The 13509-nt window shown below is 38.7% G+C and overlaps 1 protein-coding gene across 2 annotated transcripts in view; it reads left to right on the plus strand.

Moving 5' to 3' along the window:
* The first annotated feature begins 684 nt into the window (after positions 1–684).
* SHROOM2 (shroom family member 2) overlaps positions 685–13509 on the plus strand; it is a 245925-nt gene continuing 233100 nt past the window's right edge. For both annotated transcript variants that reach the window (XM_036747864.1, XM_036747865.1), the window contains exon 1: positions 685–1029. In XM_036747864.1, coding sequence (XP_036603759.1) covers positions 796–1029 — 234 coding nt within the window. In that variant the 5' untranslated portion in view covers positions 685–795. The remainder of the gene's footprint in view (positions 1030–13509) is intronic.

Genomic DNA, 13509 nt, shown 5'->3' on the forward strand with positions numbered 1-13509 from the left:
AACGTGGAAAACTAGAGAGCAGGGTTCTAGTTGCCCTGGAGTTAGCAATCCTAGGCTGCAAGGGAGAAAGAAAAGAGAGCTATCGATTTGCAGACCTCTAGGGGAGCAGAGTCCATTCCCTTCGGGAAGTTGGATTTTTAAGGAAGTTAAGGGAACTTAGTGGAGTCCTCTCCAGTTCCCACCCCTCCGGTCCCGAGAGCAAGAGCAAACCCTTTTGTGATTTTGCCCCCTCCCCCTCCCAGCTATTTGTCCCTCGGTTCCCCTCCCCCTTCGCTTCTAGTTGGCCCTCGCGGCCAGAAGAGCAGACGCTGTAGCCCTGGAATTGCAACTGACACAGACGAAAGCGCGGACACACATACACACACGCACACACACTCACGCTAGCACGCACCCCCTCTCCCCCTCTTTCTTTTACTCCCCCCCGCCTCTGCTTTTATGAGTTAACCACGCTTTCCAGAAGTTGCTGCTCAAGTTTGTAAATTCCTCTGGGTGGCTAGCAGTTCGTTTCTGACCCTCAGTCTCCTCCTCCTCTTCCATCCCTTCGTTCCCTTCTTCTGGCCAAATAAAACCGGATCTGGGCCAGGAGAAAGGAGGAGGAGTAGCGAGAGGAGGGGGAGGGAGGCCGGAGACTGAGGGGTTGAGAGGTGAGGGGGGAGTGGTGGTTACGCGCACCATTCATGGACTCGGGTTGGGACCGGTGCTCACTGCTCCGCGGCTCCTAGTCCAGCGGGCGAGTTGCTCAGGGCGCTGGGGCCGGGAGGCGAGCACTCACCGCTGCTGCGCCTCCGGAGCGCCATGGAGAACGCGGAGACCCGAGGCGGTCGGCAGGAGCCATTCCCAGACAAAGATCCCCGGCTCAACCCCTTGTTCGCGGATCAGGGGCAGCCGCAGCAGCCTTTGATGATGGTGCTGGAGCCCAGGGGGACCGACGGGCACAGGCTGGTGGAAGTGTTGTTGACTGGGGGGGCTCCCTGGGGATTCACCTTGAAAGGAGGGAAAGAACACGGAGAACCTCTTATCATTACTAAGGTAAGCCAGCGTCCAGGAATTAAGCGAAGGCTGAGGGCTGGGAAGGATCGGGGGAGGGAAGGGAACTCTGGCTGAAGACCATCATTTTTAACTAGGGTTGGGTACTTGGGGTGATGAACTCCAGAAGTTTCTTGAAGCTGGGTTTGCTTCTGTGCTGACATTTACATTGCGCGCCTCCTTCTTCCCCCACATGACATCCAGTAGACCAGTGATAGCACCATGATACTTAATGATAACTATTGTTAATGCCTAGTGAACTAGCCTGAAGTGTTAATGGGGGGAGTTGTGGGAGATTTTCCCAGGGGAGAGATGGGGGGGGGGGGAGTAGCAGGAGTTAAGCCTTTATATTCGAGATAAGCGTGACTTATGGATTTTGCTTTAGGATTTAAAAGATCGTATGCATCATTTTATGAAAGGGAGCAAGTAGGTGACTGTAAAAAATAAGTTCCACTTTGGATTCGAGTTTTGGTTTTCTTTTATAAGACATAATAGATTTTTGCCGGGTTCCCAGCTCGGATGGATACCGCTATGGGGAGGGGTTTCAGCGTCCTTGCTCTCCCCTGGCCCAGTGGCACCCATTTCTACCTCCACTTCCCCCGATTGTGCACTGTGGTTTTGTCCTATATACCTTTTCCATTCCCTTCCCTGTCAGTGGTCTGCACCTGTATTGAAAGGACAACTAGTAAGGGCTCAAAAGCAAAGACGTGGAGTGGGGTGGGGGGCGAGGTGAAGGGGGAGAGTTAGACTTGCCCATGAATCAGAGGTTCCAAGGCCACCCCCTCCCCCCCCCGTGCCCAAACCAGGAATTGGGGCTACCTCCTGCCTCTTAATATACAAATATATACTGATCAGTACTCTCAGTTTTCTGATTTTAATCGTCAGACCTGTAGAGAACACCTAAGCCTTTTTTCCCCCTCCAAGTATGGCTCCAGATTTTTTTTTTTCATTGCCTTCAGTTCACCGGAAGGAAATTTTCCTGACAATTTGGTAGTGGTTTGAGTTGCTTTTTGGAGAATTATACTTGAGCTGAACCTGTAAAAAAAACACTAGGAAAATTACTTAAATTCTTTGTTCCTCTGCAACTCAAAGATAAGATAAAAGGACACGTTTGAATGTGCAGTTTCTTGTTTTGCTTAATTATATTTATACAAAGCAACTCCCCTGTTAAAACAGTTTGCCAGTTGATTTCTAAGTGAAGGCTTTAGCTAAAGCTTACCAAAGGGCCAAAGTCCCTTTTAAAATGTAAAAATTGTTGGCTACCAGCAGCTTTTGAAGGTGACTTACTGGTTTTCTCCACATTCCTTTCTCCTCACTGCCGGAAGAATTCAAGTGAACCCTAACTTTGTGTGCTTGAAGTGACTATAGTCTGGGGAGGGGTAATGCTTTGTTACCCAAATTACTCTGATGTGACTGTAAGACTTTCTGTATCTTTGTGAAGGTGGGGCAACAATAGGGAATTCCCCTGGGATATTTACTTAATACAATTTTGAATTTATGTACAACCTAGAAAAGAGGCCTTTGCTGTTATCCAGGATAGTTATGTTTTGTCTTAAATTTATTTAATTGGATCCTTTCGAAGAATATGGACAGCAATTAAATGCTTATACCTTGAACCAGTGTGTTTTGTGTTCACGTATTCACATATGCAAATTTATGTCTATCATCATCTTTAAGCATCAGTGCCCCACATGGCCGATATCATTCATCTTCAGGAGTGTTCCTGATTAATAAACTTTGTGCTTATCATTTTGTGAGACTGTCACATGTAGATATGTATATATTTTTTTCAAATATAATACAGTACAATGCAAGAGTTTACAAACATTGTTTAAAGTTCACTTGATTGTGGTGGTGTATTGAGATACAGTATATCTCATTGTATGCTTATTGGAAAAGCATAAACCAGCTTCTAACTTCAATTTGACGTTACTGGCACAAAACAATAACGAATAGGAGAGCCCCAATATTCTACCCTAACTTTAACAAGAAACCTTGTATATTCACATATGTCTTCTACTTTACCTGTTGCAGGTGCCCTTTTTCTACAGAACTCTAGGAAATAGTAAAACGTGGCGGACTATATGTGGCAAGAACTTTTAGAGTACTATTTGGCACTTTGCTTTTATTCTCCAATTTGGTTAAATTCTGGAGACCAGGGAGAACTTTAAAGGTGGAGTTTAGAATTAAAATATACTTGTTTTCTTGTAGTTAGGAAAGTAGGTAATATACTATTCAGGCTTTCTATTCTGAGTAAGGGACTTGGAGAAATGAGGTGTAATTGTCTCACAGTTGAATTATTTTAAAAATCCAAATTACGTATTGGAGAGGCAGTGTAGTGTAGGACTGGAGAGTCAGCCATGAAGTCAGGAGGACCTGGCTCAGTGACCTTGTGCAAGTCTGTTACGCTCTCAGTGACTAGGTCTTATGTTGTAGAGATTCCTCACCTGGGAATTGCCCCTACCAATAAAATCATAGGTCTAGCCCCTATTCCTAAACTATCTCAGATGATGTTATTTCTCATTCTTTAGTCCAGTGCTTGGTAATTTCAAGTTTGTGGTCACTCTACCTGATTGATAAATGGAAATTGTTATTTCTGACTACTTCAATTCTGAATGAACATTTCTTGTTTTATCCATAGTTGGTATGACACTATTCACTTCTCCCTCTTTTCTTTTAGCTAGGTCTGAACAATTAATCTTTGTGTGTCTTTGCAACTGTTCTGAGTTTGGTTTGTAATTGATCAGTTTCCTTGACTTCTATCAGGTAAAATATTATCTCCAGTTTATCCATAGCGCTTAAGAAGAATTTGCTGATTTCTAATTTTAAAGACCAAGACCAGAGAGGCAGTTCTACAGTGTTCTACAGTGTTACAGTAGAAGTAGCATTGACTCTGGACTCCCAGGTTCTATGTACAAATCCTTCTTCTGATGCTTACTACCCATGTGATGTTGGGCAAGTTACTTAATCTTTCTTTGCCTCAGTTTTCTCATTTGTAGTATGAGGGGATGGACAAGATTACCTCTTGAGGTCCCTTTAATTCTAGACTTATGATCCTGTGACCTCTGGGTCTTACTTAGACATATGTAAAATGGGGATGGGGCATCTCTATGATCTATGAGCCTGTGATTTGCCCAAGATTGCCCAGAGATCTTTCATGTTGTTAGAAGACTCTAACATCTTTTACTTGATAGTACAATATTGTGTATTGTATTCTGATCCTTTTTCCAGAAATACGTATCTTTAGTCATTTGAAATGAGACAATTACTGATACCTTTCAGAATTAGACTTGAATTTTATATTCAAAATGTCCTAAAAACCTAAAATTTTTATTCGCCCTGCCCCCCCCCCCCCCCCCCCCCCCCCCCGCAAAGTCTCATTTGACCTTTATAGTAGTATGTTTGGAGACATCTGGTGACACAAATGTTTTTTTGAAAGGCATTTTTCTTTCTTTGAGCCCAGTAACCCCAAGCTCTGGTGATGGCAGAGGGTTTTATTTACATAGCAAACACTAAAACAAATACTTGCTTCATTTACATTATGTGGACTGAGGGAGAGAAGAAAAGAAAGAACTGCTTGGTTTTAAGTTTTTCTTCATAAATAGCTAGCATTTATTATTGGGGATATAGTGTATGGACATGGATAGTCTTAAGGGGTCTCTGTTTTAGCATCAGCAAACTGAATTTAGTAATAGTATACTACCTCCCTTTAGCTTGGCATCCTAAGAATTCAGGAGAGAATGTGTGTAAAGCATAGCAAGGCCCTCTAATGAAAGGGGTTAACAAAATACAGAACCTAAATACTGTGTAAGGAAATTTGTAGCCTGAACTTGGTATGACTAACTTTTTTTACAAGTGAATTTAGAGATTAGGGAAATCTTAAATAGATTATTCACAAACTATGAATAAAGATACATCTCAGATAATGTGACTAAGGATGAAATATATTGGGGCACATTTGTGATACAGGTGTGAGGATAGGACTCAAGGTATCACATGCTACATGCTTTATATCATACATATGTTTTACCATGTATAGTTGATATTTCAGAGAACATAATTTGACTGGTGAGGATCTGTAGAATTAGTAATGGTGTCCCACTCTCATTCTACCATACCTATGGTACTATACAATGAAAACTACCATAATTTTCTGTAAGTTACACATTGAATTTAATGTGAAACTTCAAGGAAAGGAGCCTAAGGTGCTGGTGGGTAGAACAGGAATGATTCAGGAAAAATCCATCCCCTTTTGGGAAATAAAACAAAACTCTGCCATGTATTCTTTCAAAGGGTGGGTAAGATACTTCATATTTGTATTAGATAAGAGTTGTGATTTATTCAGGAATTTTGTTCACACATCTCTCTCACCTGTTCTGCTAAGCTAAATCAGGTTTGGTCAGTTCTTGAAAAGGAAATGCTACAGGAAATGATAGTTGGTGATTGACTAAGAGGCATTCTGAGTAAGTATTAAATACACTAGTTTGGTGTTAGCAAGCACCCTGCTGTTAGAGGAATGTTTTAGTATGAATGAGGCCCAGTTACCATTTGACTTCTTAAAACGTGAGGTGCCTAGCTTTAATAATATTACCTAGAAGTGCCTCAGGAGACGAATGACTCGATAAAATATGCCTCCACCCTTTTATCTTAAAATCTGTTCCAGTTGTCTATACTTGAGTAAAGCTGTACTCTGGAGTTAAGTGTGGGTTTTTAGGCTTACTTTGAGGAAATGGATCAATTTTGGGGTGAGTGAATACTAGTGATTTGGATTGTGATCCTTTGAGCCACTTAGCACCTAGTTAGAGGATGGCACAGATTCCCAGAAATAGCCTAACTTCTTTGGAGACGTACATACTAGGAATTAGTATTTTGGGGATCTTTTGGATCCAAAAATCCTGGATAAGAGTATATTTCTTAAAATTTTTTAATTTAATGCAAAAGCATCGGATGTACTTGATGGGCCTTTTTAAAATGAGTGGGCAGCTTTGCTGAGTCACTTGTCTTTGAGGACATTTTTATTTTTCTTGGGATGAGATAGCCCATGGTACAGTGGAAAGCGTGCTGGAACTGAGTCATAGGACCTGGGTTCAAGTCCCACCTTTATTACTAACTACTAACTCCCTTTCTGACCTTGGGCAATCACTTATCCTCTCTAAATATCAATATTAATTGAAGGGTTTGTATTATATGGCTTGCAAGGTGCTTTCTAGCTCAAATTTATGTTACTATCATAACAGCTACGCTTCTTAACTTGGTATTTAGAAAAATTTTAGAATTTCAAACTTGATGATCATCAGCAAAGGTCAATATTTCCATATGCAGAGGACAGAAAAGCAGGATTATATATGAAACCATGAATCTACCATGTACATCTTGTTTTTTAAAGTATACATTAACTTAAATGTGGTAGTATCAACACTGAATCTCCTTCTGAACTTCCTTTTACTTTTTTTTGGTATTTATGTGTTTCATTGACATTTCTTTCCCTTTTCTATAAAAAAAATTGCATTACTGTCCCCCAATCCTTTCCACACCACCCTCTTTTCCTAATAAAAACCTTCCCTAGTAACAAATAAGCATAGTCAAGTAAAAATAAAAAGTTTTGTTTACAACTTCTGAAAGTGTGTGTCTCACTTTGTGTCTATTGTTTATTACCTCTTTGTTAAGAGGTAGGAGGCAAACTTCATCAGTCTTGTAGACTTGGGATTTGTCATTGTATTTATTAAAATCCAAAGAAGTCTTTGAAAGTCATCCTTTACAATGTCATGAATGCATAGATTTATCTTTTGGTTCTGATCAGTTCCCTATGTGTTGGTTCATATAATACTTCACAGTTTCTTAGAATCTGTCCTTTTTGGCATTCCTTATGTTTTAATGATGTTTCATCATGTTCATATTCCAGAATTTATTCAGCCATTCCTCAATTGTTGGGTACCCACCTTATTTCCAACTCTTATTTAATGTCCTCCAAATCTGACTCCAGCCTACCTTTCCATTTTAATTTCATGCTATTCTGTATTACATACTTTACATTTGGACCAAAAAGGACAGCTGCTTGTTAGCTGTTTTCATCCTGCCTTTCCTCCCTTTTTGTGATCATGAAGGCTGTACCACATTCCTGGAGTACACTTCCTCCTCATCCTTCAAGATCTTCTTCAAATGCCACCTATTCCATGAAACCAGCTTTTCCCCATCTGAAAAGGAACACTCCTTCCCTGATTTTATCTGGAGCACTTTGGAGCTATCCTTTGTCCTTAGGTAGTCTGTCTTATATTTTGCTTTTTCATATCCAAGTCATAGGGATAGGGATAGGGATAGATTCTGTGATTTCATTGATATAGGGAGCTCCCAGATAAGGAACCTTCCTCTACCAATGATGATAATAAATCTTCTCTGAAATTTGAAATATTGGAAAGGTCCCTAGAGCCTAAAGGTTTCTGAAGTGTGGTCTGAGAATCCCAGTGGGTCTGAGAAGTCAAAACTATTTTCCTAGTAAAACTAAAATGTTATTTTCCCCTTTCACTCTCATTCATTCATTGATATGGTTTCAGAATCTGTAAGTCACCTTTTAAGAAACTATTGTTAAGTTTTGGTATAATATCAAAGACGAATATACACAATTACCTGGAAAAGTTATTATATTGTATTATATTTTATATATCTAATATATTACATATGTTATATTATCCTCCCTTTTCCAACTACATAGCTGTATGAGTCCAGTTTTCTTCATATATTTCAACCAAAACAAAATATCAAAACAGATTGAATGAAGAAGCAGAGATGAGAATCCTATCTTCCAGTGAGACATGAGATTTGCAAATATTGGAAAGAATATAAAGAAAAAAAATGCCATTCTCTATTTTTTGTTTTGTGTGATACTTATTGTTTCATAAAAATGTTACTTGTATTAATGTTTTATTATTGATGTTTTAAAATGAATTAAATATTTTAAAATGCGTCTGCTTAAATTTCTAATATAGTAAATATCAGTAACACACCTAAATAAAAGCTGTTGGGATCCTCAATAATTTTTAAAAGTGGAAATGACCAAAAAGTTTGAGAAATGCTGGTCTACCATACTGAGACATTAATTGACATGCTCAGGATCACATAGTATGTGCCAGGTGGAACTTGAACTCAGATCTTCCTGGCTCCAAGTCCAGCTTTCTGTCCATCACACCCTACCTCCTCTATGCTGCCATGCTGTCCATGTTATTTTCCCCGAATATATTGTCAGCTTCAGTGGGACAGCTGAGATTCCTGAGCAGTTTCCTTGGACTGGTTGAGTTTTAAGGACATGCTGATTTGCTGGGCCATTGTGGAACTCACTTCTTACATTCTTTCTTGGTGCTGTGGCAACACTTTTTAATGTACAATTGATGCAGTCTGTGTCATACTTTTGCAAAATACTTATTTGAGCAGCTCTGATCTATTCAAGGGGGCTCCCCCATCGGCCAAATTGATTAGTTGAATGTTGTAAGCACAGCAAAAGCAGAATATATGTGAGATTTCACAACCAAGTTTATTTACCTAATACAACAGCATCTTACTCATAGTAGGGACTTGGTAAATCTTGCTGAGTTGAATTGTAAAAGACTTTGAGCCCTTGTTGCCAGAGCAGTGCTGAGTGCTGGAATTATTGGGACAATTTTTAATTGCTTAGATTCCTTAGTTGAAGTTACATGCTTCTGACTTAGGCTGCTGTATAGTTTGTCTTTGAGTTGCTAAATTCATTTGTTTGGATGATCAGAATTTAATAGAATTACTATTACTTTGACGGGAATGGGGGATAATAGTGGGTTTGCAAAGATATGTAAAAATATCCCCTTCGTCTGGGGAGTTTATAATCTGGTAGGAGAGGTAAAACAAATAAATACACAAGATAAATATGATAAAGGATAGAATAAGGTAAGTGCTCTAAGAAGATTGCTGTAGGTCTTCAGAGCAAAGAGAATCACCTTCATGAGGTCTTTCTTATTTCTGCCCTCATGGATGAGATACAACATTTTTGAGCTAAGCCTTGAAGAGTGGATAAAATTTGAACAGGATGAAATGGGTTGTAGGAGAGGGCACTCCTGGCCACAGAAACAACATGAGAAAAGACATAGAGACTGGGAAGTATGGGATATGTTTGAGGAGGTACAAGTTTGGCTAGGCTAGAGTGAAAGACCCATATAGTGGGAGATCAGCCTTTAGAGGGAGATTAGGCTGATAGTTCATAGGATCTTGAATGCCAGATTTTGTCATCTTGAAAGCCTTTTTGTATTGCAGGGAGTCTCCTGGAAGTAGACAGATCTCATGTGTACTTTGCTGTTACTTAAATAACTCCTTACAGAATGAGTTATAGAGATCATAAGATTCAGAGCCGAATGAAGAGGATCTTTACAATTTATTCTAAACTCATTTTACAGATGAGAGTAATGAGAATCACAAAGGTGGAGTGACTTGTCCAAAGTTAGATGGGTAGGCAGTATCTGACCTAGGGACTCTATCAAACCAATGTATTCTGACATAAGAGCCAGCTCTCTTTCTGCCACACCACCCATATTTTGGGATGCACATGCAGATTTACTAATTGCATTAAGGTTAAAACAAAGGTTAAGACTGTTCCAGGGAAGGGCAATGGAATGGTGAAGGGTCTTGAATCCATGCCATAGGAAACTAGTTGAAAGAACTGGGGATGTTTATTGTGGAGAAGAGACGGCTGGGGGAACCACAGTCATCACTGTCCTCAAGTATTTGAAAGGTTTTCAGTTGGAAGAAGGATCAGATTTATCTGGCTGGGCCATGTAGTATCAACTGGTAGAAATTTCAGTGAAGTAAATTTAGGACATCTGGAAAAATCTCCCAACAGAACAATTCAAAAATGGAATGGGATACCCCATAAGGTAAAGGGTTCCTCCTTTATGGATGGCTGCTAGTAAAGGCTGGATAGAAAATTTTTGGTAATGTAGTTAGAGTTCTTTTTGGGATAAAGGATTGGATAAAATGGTTGTTGAGACACATTCTAAGTCTTAATATTTTGTGATTCAGTGGACCTATGAGAAATTTTAGCAATAAAAAAATAAGTGTTTTGGGCAGCTAGGTGGTGTAGTGAGTAGAGCACTGGCCCTGGATTCAGGAGAACCTAAGTTCAAATCTGGCCTCTGACACTTGATACACTTACTAGCTGTGTGACCTTGGGCAAGTCACTTGACCCCAATTGCCCTTCCTTCCCCCCTTCAAAAAAAACCAAGTGTTTGGGCAAAATTATTTCAAAGATATTTATTTTTAGAGTTACAATGTAAATGCATTAAAATGGTATTAAAATCTATGTTTTAAGGGTAGTTGAACATTCAACAAAACTCTGTACCATCCACATGCAACTCTAAAACACTAGTAAGAACGTTGGCAACTTGTCTACATGATGGTAATCTGAAACTACACATAAACAAATTTAGGATTCCTAAAATTCATGGAGGAATATCTTGTTTTATGGCCTTAACTATAGCTATATAAGGAGTGCCAAGTAGAAAACCATTTTTAAGAGTTAGTAGAAAGAGTTGGGCATTTCTTCCCCCTTTTAGCTGAAAGGCACAAAGGCTTGTGGGGAGAATTGATTACTCTGGCTGGATTGCTTTCAATTAAGTTGCAACATTTATTACACAACTATTATGTGCCAGGTTTGATGCCATATTGAGGATATAAAGTTGAAAAGCTATAGTTTTTTGCCCACAGGTTGCAACTCAAAGCCTCAATTGCAATTTGTTCCATTATCAATTTACTGTGCTCTCCCATATTCCCATCATCATAGTGTTTTATTTGGTTGAGTGTTGGGGAAAGGGAGTATGAAGGGAGATGGCAGCTTTCCTGAAACTATATACTAAATTGGTGCCAAGTATGAAGCATTACACTTTGATTGCTGGATTTTTTTCCCCTTCTCCCAGGTGTTAATTTAACTTGGCTCATGTGCTAAAAATGCTAAGGGTATTAGCTATAGTCAAAAACCGTAAACTAAACTATGTATCATACTTGTGTAACACAAGAAATTAAAACTTTGTGGTTTAATTATGATTTTTAAAAACATACCCTGACAACTTAAAAAAAATTTCTCTCCCTTCACATAAAAATGGTAGCATGATAAAGAGTGACCCATAAACAATAAGAATTTAAATCTTCCTCTTGAATTTGTTCTAGCTGGCTAGCCATTGAGCTGAGATTTCTTCACTCATGTCCATTGTTCATTGCTAAAGAAAATTCATTTCTTTGCTTGTGAAGTGCTAGATATCTCTATGGATAGAGAATTTTATAGTTGTCCTTTTGCCAAAAGTGTTTTCTGTCAGCATGCAAATAAACTTGGATTTGTAGCTGAGTTCTTAGGGAAACTTAAGAGAATCCTTGCCAGCTCACTAGCACTTTTGTTCATTGCACATTTGTGACATGGTTTTAATTGACTATGTTTAGCAGGAGAAAAATGCTGAATAGACTTTTATTCAAGTTTTGCCTAATTTATTTTTCAAAGATTGCAATTAGGAATGGGCACCATTCATTCATTTATTCTTTTATTTATCTATTTGTTATCTGAGCAAAGGTTTTTGAGTTGACCATAGATCTGAAAGGCGGGTATTGCAAATGATAGTCCCTGCTACAAGCCAAAAGTTAACCTTTACCAAACTGTTAAGAAGGAGTTTTTGGCTGCATGTTGACCTTTTTAGCTTTACCTGCACTGTATCTATCTGTAGTAACATTGACCTCTAGTATGGGTCTATTCGAGAAGGAGAAGGATTATTTCCTGTTTTGGAGCCATTATCTTAAATGGTTATGTGCTTGTTTGTTCTCTTTCTGTCTCTGTCTCTTGTCTCTGTCTCTTTCTGCTTCTCTCTCCTCTGTCTCTCTCTTCCTCATCTTTTCCTCTCCCCCACTTCCTCCCTCCACCATCACCTTTTTCCTTTTCCATATATATAGATATAAATATGGACATCGTATGCTTCCATTTGGATAAATGTATATCTGTAGCAAAAAAAAAATTATCCTAATACTTTAAAAGATTCAGGTATTTTTCTATGTCATTTTTGGATCCTACGGTATATAATTCTGGAATTTAATGCAAAAGCATTTCTTTTTCTCTGAGGGGGAGAATTATTCTTAAAATCTTCCAATCACTAAGTTGTAAAGAGTGACCCTTTCTGTGGTGCTTTTCTGAAGGAAGAAAAAGATCTAGTTGGAATTGCTTCTGGCCAACAGCTACTTCAAAGACTTGCAGAGTAATGAGTAATGAATTATGGAAAGATCAAACAGAACAGAAGTAGAATGTTTCCGAGAATAGGTAACATTTTGAGTTGTTTTCATAAAATTAATCAAATAACATTGTGTCATTTTAACTGTAGGGTCTAAAATAGCTTTAATTTCAACACTCAAAATGCTTGCTGCAGATAGGCTCCAATAGTTACTTGCTTCCCTATTTAGGATAGTAAGTATAACATCCATTTCTGATGTGGATTCTGGCCAAAATGTCCCAGAGAAGCTTCCAAAGTAGGTGCCATGGAAGACCATCTTTAACTCGGGCACCCTCACAGGAGATGAGTTAGGGGAAGTTAGTGGTATCTATATTTAATTATGTCAAATTGTATTAATGGTTTGCCTGAATTCAGGAAAGGTATGATTAACCTGCTGTTAAAAAAAAAAGATCATTTTTTTCTCTTTACACAAAAGGAATTTTTAAATAGGCAAGACATTCCCCAATGTACAATTAAATTAAGCAAAAATTAAGCAAAATTCAACAATAGCCTAATTTCAACTAGGGACACATTACTTTTTGCTTCTATAATTTATTGTTGTTGTTGTTTTTTTGGAGGGGAGAAGGGAAGGCAGTTGGGGTTAAGTGACTTGCCCAAGGTCACACAGCTAGTGTGTCAAGTGTCTGAGGCTGGATTTGAACTCGGGTCCTCCTGACTCCAGGGCCAGTGCTCTACTCACTACACCATGTAGCTGCCCCCACTTCTATAGTTTATTGATAATGAAAAGAATGTGTTCTTCAGTTTTGAGCATGTTATTAGCATTATCCTAGCAGCTGACCAATTTTTGTTGCTTCTTAGTGTGGCCTGAACTTGAACACCAAAAGAGAGCTTTTCCATATTCAAAGTAGAATAGAAAAAGAGGATTACATATGAAACCACAAATCTCTATTATATACAGCTTGTTGTTTTTTTTTAAAAAGGTATATAATAAATTTACCATGTTAGTTTCAAAGCTCTTGAACTTCCTTCTGTTCTTTTTTGTGCATTAAAAAAATGCTTCAGTGACCTGCTTTCCTTTGTTTTTGGAAAGGGGCAACATTACTGTAGTTCCTTTCTCTCTGCAAGTGAAAAAAGAAAAAGAAATGTATAATCCTTGTATTAAAAAAAAAAAGTATGGTCAAGCCAAATGTCCACACATTGCCACATCCAACGAATGTTTGTTTCATTCTGTACCTTTTGAGAGCATCACCTTTCTGTCAAGGAA

Source organism: Trichosurus vulpecula, chromosome 2 (assembly GCF_011100635.1).
Source record: "Trichosurus vulpecula isolate mTriVul1 chromosome 2, mTriVul1.pri, whole genome shotgun sequence".
NCBI lineage: Eukaryota > Metazoa > Chordata > Mammalia > Diprotodontia > Phalangeridae > Trichosurus > Trichosurus vulpecula.